This window comes from Microplitis mediator, chromosome 7, assembly GCF_029852145.1.
Source record: "Microplitis mediator isolate UGA2020A chromosome 7, iyMicMedi2.1, whole genome shotgun sequence".
Taxonomy (NCBI): Eukaryota; Metazoa; Arthropoda; class Insecta; order Hymenoptera; family Braconidae; genus Microplitis; species Microplitis mediator.
In genome coordinates, this window is record NC_079975.1 from 18,172,988 (window position 1) to 18,191,238 (window position 18,251).

The following is an 18,251-nucleotide window of genomic DNA, read 5'->3' on the forward strand; positions in this document are numbered from 1 at the left end:
ATATTTTCCTCATAACAATTAATTTTTCTTATGACAAATTAATTTACTTATGGCAAACTATTTACTTATGACAAACCAGTTTCGTCTCGTATACCTTGATAAAAAACTGTCCACCGGACGTTAAACCTTATTTCCTTAAATTCTACTTTTAAAAAACCCGCATTTTCCTTAACATTTCTATTGTCCACTGGACACATCTTAAGCATAACTTAAATTTTTTTCCACCGGACCTACATCACAGACACAGTTTCTTTTACCTCACATTAGTTTGACTCTAATTAAAACTCTATTTTTTTTGTAATTTTAATATCATCACAATCCTTTCATCCAAAATTTCATGACTCTATTTTCATAACTAAATTTCCAATATAAAATTTCCACATCAACTCATTCAGATTACAATTTTATCACTTAATTAATTTCACTAAATCTCCATTTATTAATTTAATAATTTGTTGTTTAAATCAAGTATTAATTAATTAATTCCCTTATAGTTTGCACTAATAGTTTTTCACAATTAATGCCCCACAATTCTTATACATTAATTTACTTCACACTAAAATAATTCGTTTTCTTTATTTTTACTGAACGATATGTATGTGTATATAGATATATACACATACATATATACATTTTTTAACGAATGGTATTTTTGAACTCTACTCAACCAATTATGATAGGTTATGACAAAATTTCTTGAAAAATTGACCACGAGGACAAATACAATACCTAGATTTTTAAAAAAATCTACCTAAAAAGTAGAAATGGCCGTAAAGAAAAGTGAACTTTTATTGATTGTGCATAAAGAATGCTAGTACTACTTTTAGTCAGAAATCAGGTGCTTTACGCTCGCTACTTAGCATTCGAAAATCGAACTTCTGCAGCGAGTATTACAAAAGCAAATATTTTCAAGTTTAAAGAATTTGACGATGTACTTCTAATAATGTATTCGAATGCTGGCAACTCGAAGATAGTAGGAAGTTTTAAAGCTGGCGTGCAGGGTTAACTGTTTTTTAGTTTTTTATTTACATTACTCACGTCATCGAATCAGAGCGCAAATTATGTCATATTAGTCATGCAACTAATTATTACATGAATATTACGATTAGGTTGAAACTAAGCAGAACCTTGCACCTAATCTGTTTTATCAAAAGCGTTTTCACCATTCTAATTACTGCTTTTACTCCATGCTCATGTTGAAATATACTCGCTTGAGATATATTCTGTGTTTGATATTAGGACGGAATTTTTTCTTTTATTACAAAATTCAATTTGGTTAAGTAAAAATAGTATTTTTAATCGAATTTAAAATAGTATGATACATCGAAATAGTTTAATTTGAATCAGATACGAGCTTCACGTGTAAGTGGTCAAGTTTAGGACTCTGCCACGTTTTGATGAATCTAATCTTGATATTCGTGTGAAAGACAATTTTACGGATACAATGACAATTCAAATACCCTAGAGATGTAAGTAATGTAAAAAAAATAGCTTTTATAAATTGGCTGACTAGGGGTCGTGGTTGTATGGGGACGGTCTGACCGAGTTTTCCGATATTTATTTATTCTCTACTAACAACCTATGTGAGTTCTATCCGCTCTTTTTACTGGTTCGTAAAATAAAAAATTTTATGAACAGAAAATTACTTTTTTAATAAACTTCGTCGAGATATTTTCGATCTGATCATCAGTTTGATATCATTGAAAGTATAAGTTTATACTATTAATTATTATTATTATTTTATTTTTTTTTTCCAGCATGAAGTCTCTATACAAACTTTCAAACTTTTTTCTTTCTTTATCGGGCTTGCATATATTTGTAACGGTATTACTAGTTTTTTGCTTTATCTGGAAGAAGACAAGACCTCCCTTCATTTTTTGCCATTATATTTTTTTCTGCTTTATGATTCTGTACCTACTTAAGTGGCGCAGAAAAAAAAGTTGTTGACTTTTTGTTAAATTCAAACAAACAATTCGTTATCTTGTAACCATTTGTTCTTAACTTAAATTTAACAAATAGTAAACAATTTTTTTTTAAGCCACTTGGGTATTATTCTGCTGGTGCGGCTGTACTCAGATTATCCTATACTGTATTACATTTATCAAGAACGCTGATGTTATTGTCAGCACTCGCTATGTAAAGAAATTAAATTGTATCAAAAAAGAGAAAACAATCATGCATGTCCTTTTTCACGCCGAATTTGCCAATTTGAGCTTTTTATTAGTTATTATTAAACGGAACAGATTTGAAGAGTGATTTTCAGTAGAGTTCGTGCCATCATATAACAACACCTAACAGAACAAGAATTAGATCGATTAGTGGTTTTTTCGAGAATTATCATGGTCATGACTATCTATTGAAACTAAGTCGAAGTTAACCCTTCAGAGGGAGAGGTCAATCAACCATTCGTTACCCATCTTTTACGATTCAGGCGGGCCGGCGTCCTATTTAGTTTCAAATGCTAATTATTTGTTGAGTGATTCTGGTTTCACCCGGTTCATTAGGACCAGACGACCGTTTGTCCTAATTTATGCTAATGCAAAGGATCGGAATTAATGGGTCCTGCCATGTAGGCAAATCTGCTTATCCAGCCACATTATATAGTATATTACACACCTAGGAAGGAAGTTAGGACGTTCCAATCCGTGTGTATAATTGCCTACCCGAGCCGAAGGCGAGGGTGACAAATATGTGAATTGGGAAGTCTCACCTTCCTCTGTGGTGTGTATACAATTTTTTACCAGATCTGCACCTAAGAACCTTGATTTTTTCTCTGTTTATGGGAAGAATGGTGCATGCGCTGATTTTTATCATCTGTTTTCTCATAAAAGAAAAGATCGACACTCCTCCCTCTAAACAAAGCAGGAATCTAAACTTTCGATGTAGGTATGGTGAAAAATTGATTATTTTTTAATTTTTCAGACAGTGTAAAATTTTGATCTATAAAATTATAAATTGCCTATCCAACTTCAATCATTCCGCTTAAGTTGTTCATCATTTTTAACTTCCCGCTAAGAAAATTGAAAATTTTCGAAAATTCGGGAAGTTATTGGTTTCAGTCCGATTTTCGAAAATCGAATTTCTATCAGATCTTGACATTTTGAGGTTCTAGGATGTTATTCTGACTAATTTCAAGATGATGTCCGAGTGTATGTATGTATGTATGTATGTACGTTATAACGGGTGACCTTGACTGGCTCGTGTCAACCAGCCACGGCCCTCGTTACTGATTAATTATTAGTTAACTTATTTAATCGTTTATTTTATTTAATTGTTAAATTAATTAATTGTAAGTTTAACTTATGATATATGTGAATTTTATAATTGTGGTTGCTGGCTTGCACTCTGGAGGCGGGATTCGCTCTGTCTTTGACCGGACACGCGGCTGGAAAAGAAAATCTTAATGCTATGGGGTTGGAAAATCGAAATAAAGAAAAGAATTGATCGGGTATTATCTTATTAATTAAATTTATTTAACCAAAATTCCCAATATAATTATATAAATTTCCCCTGAATAATTTAATTAATTGAAATTTAAATATGATATAAAATAACGGGTAAAAGTTTGAGATCCTTGGTAATGGAATAAATTACGGTGATAATGATATGAAAATCAAACACACTTGGAGAGACAAAGAAACCAATGATTTGTTAATGAAGTGGATCTGGTTAACTCACCGACAATCCTTCTGGTATAAAGTGGAACTGGAACCCAGCAAAACTCCCCGGGAATATTACCACCACACTTAATAACCAACTTTTCATTATTTCAGAATCGGACAAAGTCGTTCCTTTTTGAATTTTTTTATGTCTCTGTAATCCTTTTTATGCCAAAAAGCAGTGGTTTGATATATAAATAAATCTATACTACAGCCATTTTCTTTTATTAACTGTTTTCGCTCTATTCCATTCAGTAGTAGCACAGATATGGCAATTGCTCAAAAAATAAAACGCAACTGATTCAAACTTTTTTTTTAGATTTTCCTTTTATTTTCTGTCAGCTGCTGGTAGCAGTAGTGACGCGACATCAGTTTAAACTAGAGCAAAATAATCGAATGTGACAATAAATATAACAGATATTCACTTTCTATTTTTTTCAGTAGAATGTTGACAGCAATTGCATAATAGTTGCGAAAAAAAATAAAAACTGGGAACGAATCTATGCACGTCATATTTTGTTTTTTCTGGAAATTTTTCATTTTTTTAAGTGAGAAGTTCAACAAACGAAAAAAGTTTCTTAATATTTAATGTTTTTTTTTTCTTTATAAACGATTCCGCTATTCACTATCATCTTTAAGCTGCTTCTGCAAATTTATATTGATACTTTATCAGGAATTTTTTTACATTTTGTGATTCCATTAACTTCAGTCACATCTATAGTTGTAAGCGTTATACCCCCTCGTGCTATTCAAGTTTAATTGTTGCTTATTAACGAGTGACATGCGATCATTCATATACGCAACGCTCACATATAGAACTTGTGCAGAGAGCTATAGTGAGGACAGAGTCTAAATCTTGGGCTTTTTCATCAATTTTTTCCTCTATGACTCGTGATTGTTGCTCATTACAAGCTTTGGCTGTATTAAACTAATAAGGTAGAAAAAAAAATTGGAATCTTATTCAAAACCCAAAATTATAATTATCAAAAAGGTAAGTCTAAACGGTTAACTGTACACCGAAAAAAAAGTTAACTTGATTCAAGTGAAATAATCTTGAACCAAGAATACTAGTTTGAAAAATTCCATTTTTTTTTGCTTCAAGAATTTAGTTCTTGGCTCAAGGAGTTTCAGGATCTTTAAATCAAGATTTGTTTATGCACAGTAAAGGGATTGTCAAAATTGACACTTGCCGTGGTGTTAAACGATCGATTGACACTTATTTATGTTATTTTAACATACGTCGTTTGTGTAGAAAAAGTTACACTCGTGTATGTTAAAAGTAACGCATATGAGTGTCAAAATCCTCGAAAATATAACCTTTAACTTCGACACACTCATATGTTATTTGCAACACTTGAAGACAGTTGAAATTGACATACGCTTTTGTGTTACTTGGACACTTCTCAAAAATATTTTTTACATTATTTAATGCAAAGTTAAAATCAATGAAACAACTGTAGATAATTGTTTCTTCATCAGTGAAATAATAATAATAACGATAATATTAGTAATAATAATAAAAAAAAAATAATAATAATATCATGTATTGTTCAATATATATGATATCATCTATTATTCATCTACAATATTCAAATAAATATAAAATAGTTACTATAAATTCTTTCACAATAACGAAAAAAAATGACAATTATTTTAATATCAAAAAAATAATTATATTTCATCAACATTAGTTTAAAAGTTTAGGTTATGTATTTTAAAAACGATTATAAATATAAGTTTAATTTTACTTGCATTGTCATGTACGAACTCTTAATGTTTTTAGTTGAACTTGTTGCATAATAATTAAAATTGAAATTATAAAATGAAATTGATAATAAAAAATGCCGGTCGCGGCCATCGCGATCATTACGATAGTATGGGTACACAATGAGAAGTACTTCGTACTTCTCGCGTTAAAACAACAGAAGTGATATTTTTAACACGTGACTGGATGTAAATGCAACACCCTCTGTGCATTATTTAAACGAATCTACACAAATTGTATGTTAAATTTACACCCCTGGCGGTTTTAGATCACCCTGGAAACACCCTGGGAGTGGAAACACGGTGGATCCAGGGTGGTTACACGGTGGGTTTGTGCCATTTTACCACCGTGTATACACGGTGGTTACACAGTGTTTCCACGATGGTTATACGGTGTACCCACCGTGATTCCACGGTGTATTTACCGACATTCCATGGTGTATCCACGGTGATTACGCGGTGTATGTGGAATCACGGTGATTAAATGACAAAAAATCCACCGTGTAACCGCCGTGGATCCACCGTGATTCCACCGTGTTTCCAGGGCGATTCAAAACCGCCAGGAACACAAGAAGTGTCATTTTTACTTGAAATTTTCTGAGATTTCTTTTGTGATGGTCGAGATTATTTTCAACATATTTTGTGTGTTGATTTCACAGTAACACATAAAAAGTCCCATACAAAGTTTGGAAATCGGCCCTAGATCAGGCCATTACTAGGCCAAGAATGTCGATTAATGGCTCAGCAATGGCAATTTTTATTGGCCGATAAACGGCTTATAGTCGGAATGATAACCTCGGCCCATTAATGGCGCTCGACTATCGGCCGATTAATAGCAGCCAGCAATTAACCAAGCAAGCAAATGAATTTAACTAAAATAAAATTTTAGTATTATTAACCTAATATAGTTTGTGATCATTAACGTTTAAACTATTTAAGTAAGGTAAATGATGTGAAAAAAACTTGGTGAAAATTTTGGTGGAACCTGGGCGCGAACTGCCGTCCTTCTGATTGCTGGGTCTGAACGCTATCTACTGGACGAACCTACTAATGTTGAACTGATACTTTTATATGATCTACTAATTCATTCTACTAAAAACATTTGGTTTTATAAAATATACAGAGAAATTGAATTAATATTTTCAATTATGTAGAAAAAAAAAATAATAATTTCGTACTATTTTGATTATAATTACATAATTTTTGAAAATAAAACTTATTAAATTTAATTGATTATTTATCGAGAACCCAGTTGAATTATCTTGCTCTATCACTATTATTAAAAATGACATTTACTTTGAAAATTTACTCAATACTTATTTTTTAATTTAAATTAATTTTTATAAATAAAGTTACAAAATTGCGGTTGTTGGTTGCAAATAATAACGAACTAAAAAATATTTTAATTGTTAGTTGTAAATAACTTTAATCAGCAAATTGAAATAATAATTAATTAAAAATTAGTTTAAATCAAAAATAACTAATTTTTAATTGAAGAAAACTATAATAATAAGTTATTTGTATAATTAATAATTGATGAGTAGATTTTTTCATTTAACAAGAATCATGGACCACTGATTCACTAACAGTGGCCCAACGTTGCGAACCGATAATCGGCCAGTCATAAGTAGCCATTCATTGGCCAGCCATCGGCAGCGTCGTTTAAAAAATTAAACGGCTGCTGGTAATTAACCAGGTTTAGACCATTACTAATTGCCAATGCTTGGCCGAGTGACGGCAGTCAGACATCGGCCGATCTACGGCATTTTTTTCATTAACGGCGACTTCGTATGGGATGTGGTCATTAAACAAATATATTATTTAAATTTTTAGTATAAATAAATTTTTTTTTTTAAATAAAAATATGCATTAAACTTCCAAATCAAAAATTAGCATGAGTAACTATTGTAGTAATAAACTGATTAATAAATTTGAAAAATACGTTTGTAAATTTTCGAATTGAGTAAAATAGCAACCTAATTAAAAAAATGCGCCATACTCAAATTAAGTCGGTATCATCCTGAGTCAATATTATCGGCCTCAAACCAAGAGAAAAAAATCAGTCTATCGGTTGACCCTGCGGGCCAGCCCCAAAACTTCCCGCTATTTTCTCATCTCCTTGAGCTCGAAAACATTGTTGTAAATACATTTCTTCGAGCTCGAAAATACTTTTGTATGCTGTTGTTTTCGAAAAAAAACATTTTTTACCATTTTTTCTTCAACGATATCTCTTAAACAAATTGTCCGATTGAGACGGTTAAGGTGACAATCAACGCGTTTTATAGAGTTCTAGAGCTGATTAGATTTTAGAATTGATTTATAGAGTCAATTTTGAGAAATTTCAAAAAAACCAAAAAAAAAATTTTTTTTTTAATTCTTTCGACAACGGTTTCTCTTGAACGAATGAACCGATTTTGATGGTTGAGGTGGCATTCGACGCGGTTTATCAAGTTTCAGAGCCCAGTTGATTTTGAAATCAATCCGTCGAGCACATTACAAGTTATTTAAAAAAAACATTTTTGAAAAAATTTTATTTTTTGAATATCTCCGAACGAGCCTTACCGATCAAGCTCAATTTTTCACAGTTTGAAGGAATTAATAAGCTGCGTCGAATGCCACCTTGGAGATCAAAATCGGTTCATTTATTCGAAAGATACAGATATTTACATACATACATACATACACCCGACTAGAATTTTTCATAAGGGACTGACGAGGTCCTTATCGGGTTAACCTTATTTCAAATAAGGTCCCGATCAGGGTATCCTGACGAGGATCCTGATATGGATGTAACGCTTAAGACCCATGAGGTCCTTATCGAGATTGCCTTATCAGGACCTTACCAGGATATCCTCATCACGTCCTTATCAGGATTGCCTTATCAGGTCCTTACCAGGATATCCTTATCATATCCTTATCAGGATTACCTTATTAGTAATTATTTTTAAAAAAATATTAAATTGCAAAAAAAAAATAAGAGAATTTTAATTTGATCGAGAATGTTATCTATTGTATTGAGAGCATTAATTAGAGAAAGTAAACATCTTTTTTATTGATGAAAAAATCCCGAAAACTGCTGGGCTCGAACCTGCGTCCTTTCGATTCAAAGTCCTCGATGCTATCCACTGGGCTGACATACACATGTGATCTTGAAAGTGTAAATATAATATTCATTATGATGTCAAAGAATAACTGATAAAGAAGTAAAAAATCTGTGCTACAATGATTGAGGTGATTTTTATATAATATTCTTTTGTACTTTATTAAATTTTTAGCCTGTAAATGAAATATTTAAAGGGATGGGATAACTTTTTTTTTTAATAAGGATATCCAGATAAGGTCCTGATCAGGAACTCGTCACGTTGACCCGATGGCAAATGACTTTTTTTGAAATAGAGATATCCTGACGAGGTCCTGATCAGGAACTTGTCAGGTTGACCCGATGGCAAATAACTTTTTTTTGAATAGGGATATCCTGATGAGGTCCTGATCGGGAACTCATCAGGTTGACCTAATGGTAAATAACTTTTTTTTGAATAGGGATATCCCGATGAGGTCCTGACAAGGAACTTGTCAGGTTTGCCCTAATAAGGCAAACCTTATATTAACCTGATAAGGTCCTTATGGTACTTCAGGCAAATCAGGAAGGAATTCTAGTCGGGCACTCGGACATCATCTCGAAATTAGTCAGAATAACTTCCTAGAACCTTAAACCGTCCAGATCTGATAGAAATTCGGTTTTTGAAAATCGGACCAAAACCAATAACTTCCCGAATTTATGAAAATTTCCAATTTTCTTAGCGGGAAGTTAAAAATTTTTGGGAGAAATAAGTATGCATCTTGTTTGAAAACAAAAAATGTTTCTTTGAAGAGTTAAATTTTCGAAAGCAAAATTTTTATTTTCCATTGAAGTCATAATTTATTTATTCAAAATTGAACTTTTTTTGAATTGAAAAGTTTAGATGTTTTGAAATCAGAATGATATTTTGAAGAAAATAATTTACTTAAACCAAGTTAATTTTTTTTTCTGTGTAATTGGAATCATGTTAATTATTGTAAAAATTAATATTTGCAATCATTTTTTAAATTAATTTTTTTTTTGCCTTAACTTAAAAGAGGATCGAACAAAATGATTTTTTAAATTCCCATGTAAAATGGTTAGAGAAAAAAATTATCTATAATAAAACTCCACTTTCATGAATTCTTTGTTAAGCAACTTTTGAATTAAAAGACCTAACTCATTTCTCTTAGGGAAACGTTGAAGTTTATAAAGTGAGTTTTAATTTGGTAGTGGTTAAATTTCTTTTCAGAATCATTTTTACCGATTTCCTTGTGGTTCAACGTTAAAAGTGTGAAAAATACTTCCATTCCAGTTTCTGAGCGTTATTTTTAAGTTTATAAATGCTCATTTATTTTGACCACCGAGAAATGTAAAGTGAGGCACATTGAAACGTCATAATAGTCTTATCTTTTGTAAACAAAATATTCGAAGTAATTCGTAGGTTTATGAAGCGGTTGATCGATTTATTAAGCAGTGAATTACTTTGAATATTTCGTTAAAAACAGATAAGAATATTGCGCTGGTTTCACCCCTAGTAGCAATCTTGATCAAGTCTGGAGCAAGTGAAGCAACATACAGTAAAATACTATGTCTATATATACTTTTATTATAGATTTTGACTAAGATTGCTACTAGGGATTGTGTCCCCGTGTTTTACTGTGCACCGTCTTCCCCTACCAAAAAAAAGCTATCGCTGCAAAGTAGAACAGTCCAATATATATATATATATATATATATATATATATATATATATATATATATATATATATATATATATATATATATATATATATATATATATATATATATATATATTAGGGTGATCCAAAAAATAACGAATTTTTTTTTCTCGGAAACAGGTTCAAAAGTTTCATTTAGATAAAAAAAAAAGACGCCCGTGAAAGTTAGAGCTCTTAATATTAATATTAAGAGGTTCCTCATTGCACTTTTCTATTTTCCATAAGAATAACTTGGAAAAAATTTTTATTCCGTCTTCTGATTTTTATAAGTAGCTAACGATGCGTCATAGGAATAATTGGCAGGCATATTTTTGAAGGGAATCTACAAGTACAACACCTAGATTTTTAACAAAATCTACCTAATAAGTTGCCAATGACGATGTTTAGGAGGAATCCAATCGCCGATTAATAAACCGATGTTTTGAATAAAACAGCGGGATTCACTAGCTGACATTTCAATGAAACAAGTTTTAATTTGATTAGGTTTCAAGTCTTGTGGCTTATTGCGTACTTCATCATCATAAAAAAAATCCATCAATGCGATCATTTATAATTTGAAGAGAAAAGAACTTTTCTATTGTGATAAAATGATGAATTATCATATCCAAATCATACTCGGCGATACCTTCCAATATGTCCTGCATTGTGTCTACGGTCATGAGATCAATTGTTGAAGCTGTCTTTAAATGAGCACTAAATATAGAAGGACCAGCAATGCCAGTTTTACTTGAGTCATTTTTTTTTACGTCTTCTTCGTAATTGTCTTCTGTACGTAATTTACATAAAGATGCGTTAAAGGTAGAATTAATATCTTTACGGTTAATTTTACAAAACCTACACGAAAATTTGCCGAAAAACTACCGATAAACCTGAGCACGGAATGAACCGCAAGATTATCACCGATTACACCAGCTAGTGAGAAATAAATCTGAGTCGGACCACAGTCAGTAGAAATTGAAATTCCAGAAGATTCTAAAAACAATAACTCTTTAACTGACGGTACTAATATTGTTCGTTAATTAACATAATTCACATCATTTGATTTAAATGAAGATAGCAGAATTATATTTTCAGTATTTGATGATAAATGCAGAGGCAAACACGGTATTAAAATATATCCTGCTCCCATCTTCTCTAAGTCTTCATGACTACCTAAAGGGTTCTTGGTTTCGTAATCATCCTGATAGATAAAAATAGGCAATACTAATTTATCACCAAATAGCTTCTTTTTTCTTTTCCAACTTTCACACTGAACAATATTTTTAATAAGGATATTATTTTTTTCTAATTCACCTAGATATTCCAAGGTTTCATTTAGTATGTTTTGAAATTAAAAAAATTGTTTCAAAACAATTCGAGATCGAATGAACTGAATAGCAATATTTTTTTTTTCTAAAATTGTTTTTCCTTCACTTTGTTTATATACATCTTTTTCATCAACAATCATTTCATGAGGAGGGATGTACGTTTTTGCATTTTCAAAGTATTGAAAACAATTATACTCGCTTTTGAAAGGCTCGAATGGATTCAAAACATTATTAATCATTTCTTTATAAGCTGTAATAGATTCTGAAGAATCACCTAAATTTTTACATTTTTCTATTAGATTATTTAATAACAAAACGATCAAGTTATTCTGCAAAAAGCCAGTAAAATCTTTTAGAAGTTCATGATCACGATTTCGTGGCAAATCTGGAATACTATATAATTTACTTACAAAATCAGCTGCTGATAAAGATTTCGAAAATGATAATGGATTCATTGTTTTTATTATTTAACCTATTGACTTAAAAGTAGTTAAATAAAAAAATTTTTGGTTTAAAATTAATATGTATTTATATATATTAATAATAAATCTTGACTCTAACTTAATAAAAGCACACTAATCCTCAACACTTAATATCAATCTATTGCAATGTTCAGTTTCTTTTCGAAAAAAGTTAAAGCCTTATTTAAGAATGTTGAACATTTATCTCCTTGATCTGTTAAACTGTAACATACTTTTTGAACGAACAACCACGTTTGTTGCGTTGACTTAGGATATTCGCAGTTGCAAGCGAAGAAAATTCGGAAAGTTAAATCCAATGCTTCAAGAGCAGATTCTGTTTTATATCGAACCGTATCAATGATAACATAAAATGCTTCTTAAGACGATAAAGGCCCAACAAATACCAAAAAAGGCTGCTGTCGTTCTTTTATAGAATGTAAATAAATTTTCTGCTCTTCTATTCTTTTATCCAAATCAGCTGCAATCTAATTAAAATAAAAGATCATTTATTTTATTTAAAAAATAAAGAAACACGTTACTGAGGATATTATAAAAATGTTAATTAACGTTAATATGCATAGAAAAATATGTAATCATATCTTTCATTTAAACAATTTTACAACTCATACATACATTGACATGAAGAATAACCCGTGTAGGGTTTTATGAATGGCCAACTATCGTACCATGATTGGGTGCCAAGCATACTAGCCTGGCACAGTAATGACAACCAAGATTGGCCGTTTAACGGGTAACGGCTGGAACCTAACTTGGGCCCAGCCATGGCAAACTATCATCGGCCGAGTATTGACAAATATTATGGCCCAGCCATGGCGAACTATCATCGGGCGAACATAGTCTACTTGAATGGCCCAATGATGATAATTAAAGACGGCCCATAAATAATAAATTTTGAATTTATAATACAACGTAGAATCTAAAAAGTAAATTTTTTCAACAATAAAACTTGCAATAGTTTAAACAATTAAGCTGAAGATGTTATTGAATATTTATTGTAATAAATCAACATAAATTAAATTTCACATACTTATATGTAATCATTACTACATTATTGATATAATTAACTTATAGTAAATTATTTATCTAAATAATAGTCCATCACTATCACTACTAACATCACGATTATCACTAGCACAATAATTAAATTCACCATTATTTTCAATCACTTGATCACTGTGATCAATAGTATTTGATAGTGATTCATAACTTGGAGTTTCGAAATGGTTAACCTCCAAATCTTCTAATTTATTCACCTCATCTCTAACTCCACTACAATCATCGCCACCATTATCATCTACAGACTTAAGTTATAGTGTTTTTTTACTCGATAATAATTGTGCGACATAATAAATAATTAAATAAAATAAGTAATATTTTTTGTACAATTTCACACAACACACCACGTGTAGGGAGCGAGATCTCACAATAGACTATAATCTCGACTAACTTCCACAAGTATATGAGTCTATAGTCTAGTCGCAAAGAAAAAAATAATAATTTAAAAATAACTCGTTTAAATTTCAAACTGAAGAAGAAAAAAAAAAGAATCACTTTTTGTTATTAAAAAAAAAATAAACAAAATCAAATAAAATAAATATTTTAAATAAAATATTTTAAATGAATATTTCAATGAATATTTAAATATTTAATAAATACTTCAATAAAGATTTAACTATTTAATAAAATTATTAATATATTAATTTTTCATCTATTTATAATATAGCGCGAAAATTGTGATCAAAATACTGTCAGCCTTCTGTAGCTTACGACTGGGTTAAGAATGTTTTTTAATCATCGGCAAACCATCGATAATCATTAATTAGTCTACCATCGGCTGGATGACTGGCCGATTGTCTAACCAGTACCGTGGATACGAAATCCATGGGCCAGTTATTGAATATTACTGGCCCGTTAATGTAATTCGATCATCGGCCAACCAAGGTTACCTATTAATCGGCCAACCATTGGCTGAATGACTGGCCAAGTGTATCACTGGCGATATCGATACAAGATCCATGGGCCACTCATCAACCATTAATGGCCCAATACTGGTATTTTGATCATTGGCCAATGATTGCAAGCCATTAATAGGCCAGTCATCGGCATTGTTGTATGCCTGGCGGTTCATACATGGGATATTCTATCATAAATAGATGAAATCATTCATTAAAAATTATTTGTTCTAATGCATTTTGATAAATATACCATAATAACAGACACAATATGCGAGTAATTTAATATTTATTTTATAACATTTAAAAACAAATCAATCTAATGTAAAAAAATTTCAATTAAAAATTCTAAAAATAGTTATATTCTATCATCAGTTTCCAAAATTATAAACATAACCTCTATAAATAACAGAAATTATCAAATATTTCTTTGATTGTTGACGAAAAGCAAAAAATTGGAAGAAAAATAAAACTGAAATTTGTTCGAGTCTAGAAATAATAAAATAGCTTTCTAAAAAATTTTCGATTACACCCTTTTAAACATCGTACAAGTAACTAAGTTCGTGCTAAGTTTCAAATTTTTTCATCAATTATTACTAGAGATACAAATATTCAAAGTTTAATTTAAAAAAATACATATGTTTTCCCATTAAAACTTCGGCTGTTTTGGGGTCGAGTTAATGTTAAAATTAAGAGCTACAACTTTGCAGGAATTTTTTTTTAGTTATTTAGAAGAGTTTGAAGGGGCGTAACGATTGAAATTCAAAAGTGACCTTTATAAAGAACACCCTAATACACGGAAAGATTAGCACTCGGCTGGTTACTGTTCTGCACCATACCGAGTCGGTTGCAGAACAGTAACCAGTCGGGTTCCAATCTTTCCGTGTATAGATACATGTTACATTCATTTGTTTAATTTGTAAATATCTTAAATAATTGTTTTATTCAATACAGGACGAAGAGCACGTCGTGGTAGGCCACGACTTGGTACGAAAAGTGGAAGACACTTAACATCCTTTCATGGAAGTTCACCATCGAGAAACGATTGGTTACCTGGTCCATTAGACATGAGTACAACGCCACCAACAATGCCAGCGTTTCAGGGATTTGAAGAATCGTCACCAGACGGCGTGGTAAGTTTATTAGTTATACATGAAACTAATTTACAATTTTATTAGGTTTAATGAGTGGTTAAACTACCCGGGAAAAAATGTTTTTATAAAATTTTATAAACTAATATAAAATTTTATACAATTTTATAAAATTTTGTAATATTTTATAAGATTTTACAGCAAAATTTTATAAAAATTCATACAATTTTATAAAATTTTATAATATTTTATACAATTTTATAAAATCTTCAAAAATTTTATAAAATCTTCTAAAATTTTATAAAGTAAGATCTGAGTAAGGAACGTAATAAATAAATGTAATTTTATAAAATTGTATGACATTTTATAAAATTGTATAAAATATAACAAAATTTTATAAAGTTTTATACAATTGTATAAAATTATATAAAATTTTATATAATTTTATAAGACTGTACAGCGAAATTTTATAGAATTTCATATAATTTTATATAATTTTATCAAATTTCATAGAATTTTATAAAATTTTATAAAATTTTATATGGTAAGATCTTAAAAGGGAAGTCATAATTAGATAAAATTTTATATAATTGTACGAAATTTTATAAGATTTTATGAAATTGTATAAACTTTTATACGATTTCATAAAATTATATAAATTTTTATACAATCTTATAAAATTTTATAAAGTAAGATCTTAGTGAGGGAAATAATAATTAAATGGAATTTGATATAATTGTATGAAATTTTATAAAGTTTTATACGATTTCATAAAATTATATAAAATTTTATACAATCTTATACAATTTTATATAATTTTATGAAGTAAGTTCTTAGAAGAGAAGTAATATTTAGATGAAATTTTATAAAATTTTATAAAGTTGTATACGATTTCATAAAATTATATGCTATCTTATAAAATCTTATACAAATTTATACAATTTTATAAAGTAAGATCTCAAAAGGGGAGTAATAATTAGATAAAATTTTATATAATTGTACGAAATTTTATAAAATTATATAATATTTCATAAAACTTTAGAGAACTTGATGCCACTATTGCATCTAGTGTAGGGTAGCATTTTGTAAAATTTGATAAAATGTCACACAATTTTATAACGTTTATTACAAATTATTATAAAAATTGTTAGAAATTCAAAGTAAATAAATAAAATTTTCAATGGCCATAAAAAAAAAAAAAATTCCATTTTTGCGGGCAAAATATGGTGATAAACAAATATGAAAATTATATTATAAAAAATATAATTGATTACCTAAATGTATGCAGGGTACCCCTAGAAAAATGTAAAAAAAAAAAAAAATTCTGAATATTGAATAAGTTTGATTTTATTAAAATTTTTTGTAAGTTATTTACATTAAGAAAAATTATATTTTACACAATTATTGGATGCAAAGGAAGATAAAAAAGTTTTTAATAGTTTTTATCATAATACAAAAGTCTTTAACATTTTTCGACCGGCACTAGATTCTTGAAAAAGTTTAACGAAAAAAATTCGAAATAATGCTCAATTATATTTACAAAAGTAATTTTGGGATGGTTATAATAGATTTAAAAAAAAAAAATTTTTTTTTATAAAATTTTAGAAGTACCTCGCTTTGCCTACCCCCGCCACCCCTTTCTCTTACATATTTATATATATATTACATAATGTGATAATTTTGAATTTAATGTTTTTAAATTTTTATTTTGTCAACTAGCAATTCAAATGAAATCGTCGTTACTCAAGAAAAAGTTCGAAGGTTTCGCCATTAATTCAAAAATAAAAATCAATAAATTAAATTAATTTTAAAATTTTATGTCCATTAAACAGTCGATAGTTGAATTATCCAAATCTTTTTTTTTATATATAATTATAAATTAAACTATGAAATATGGCTGATAAGTATTCATGAGTAATCATAAATACAGCCATGAATATTTCTTAGCTACAAGTAACCAATAGACGAGCGGAGCAGACTACGATTCTTCAATAACAAAAGTTAAGCAGCATCGAGGGTGGCCATTAATTGGATGGGTGACCCGTCCCGGAAAAAAAAAATCATTTTATAAAACTTTATAAAATTTTATAAAATTTTACAAAATTTTATAAAACTTTATACTGAAAATGGCCTGGTAAAATTTTATGAAATTTTACAAAGTTTTATAAATTTTTATAAAACTTCATAAAATTTGATAAAACTTTATAAAATTTGATAAAATTTTACCAGGCCATTTTCAGTATAAAATTTTATAAAATTTTATAAAATGTTAGTACTAAAATTTTTTCCCGGGTAACGTCTGTTTTTTGTTATTAACCAAATACATATTACCGTTAAGTTGATTAGAATTGGATGTTTTTCTAATTTTATTAATTTGTATTTAAATCCTGTGATACTAATATATACCAAATTTCGTAATGAAATGACCTAATATTTTAGTTTTACTACACGGAGAAAAAAATATTGTTTTCAGAAGTATACTGTATAGTTACAGTAACAATACACTATAGTTACAGTCAGAACAAGTGGTTCATACCGTCCATGGTTACAAGCGTACCAACTGATAAATCTATGATGCGATAACTCCCTGCAGTAGATTTCTTGCTAGCATAGTTATATGAAGGACATTTATGTTATAAGATAAATCTATGTTAAAACTTTCCTATGCAGAATATTTCTATTGCCGGACATCTCTATGTAGGACATATCTATGCAAGATAAATCTATATAGGACATTTCTGTTGCAGGACATCTTTATGCAAGATATCTCTATGCAGGATATTTCTATGCAGGACATTTTTATGTGGCAGATTTCTATGCTAGACAAATAAATATCTAATTACATTTCTCCATAATAAAATAACTTTAACACATAGATCTTAGTTAAAAAAAATAATAAATAGTGGAATGTTTTTTTTTTATTGAGGCTTAAATTTATGAAATCGATGATATTAATGATAAAAATTTAAGTCAAGAAGCGTGTATTTTTTTGAAAAAAATAAAAAAAAAATTTTAAAGGTTGATCAAAATTGTCTCATAGTCAATCGAATAATTTAAAAAGTTACAACTCGTACAAAAATTTTCGGATAATTTTTAAATATTCAAATAGTTCGGAAATTCGAATTGAATAGTTATATTCGATTCGATTCGAACGCGATTCGCACATCCCTAGATTTCGTTTTATTACCTCATAATA

The 18,251-nt window shown here is 29.4% G+C and overlaps 1 protein-coding gene across 1 annotated transcript in view; it reads left to right on the forward strand.

Moving 5' to 3' along the window:
* Positions 1-18,251, forward strand: part of LOC130671741 (putative uncharacterized protein DDB_G0288537) — a 124,921-nt gene that overhangs the window by 34,250 nt on the left and 72,420 nt on the right. The window contains exon 7 of the mRNA XM_057475811.1: positions 14,919-15,097. Within this exon, the coding sequence (XP_057331794.1) occupies positions 14,919-15,097 (179 nt within the window). The remainder of the gene's footprint in view (positions 1-14,918; positions 15,098-18,251) is intronic.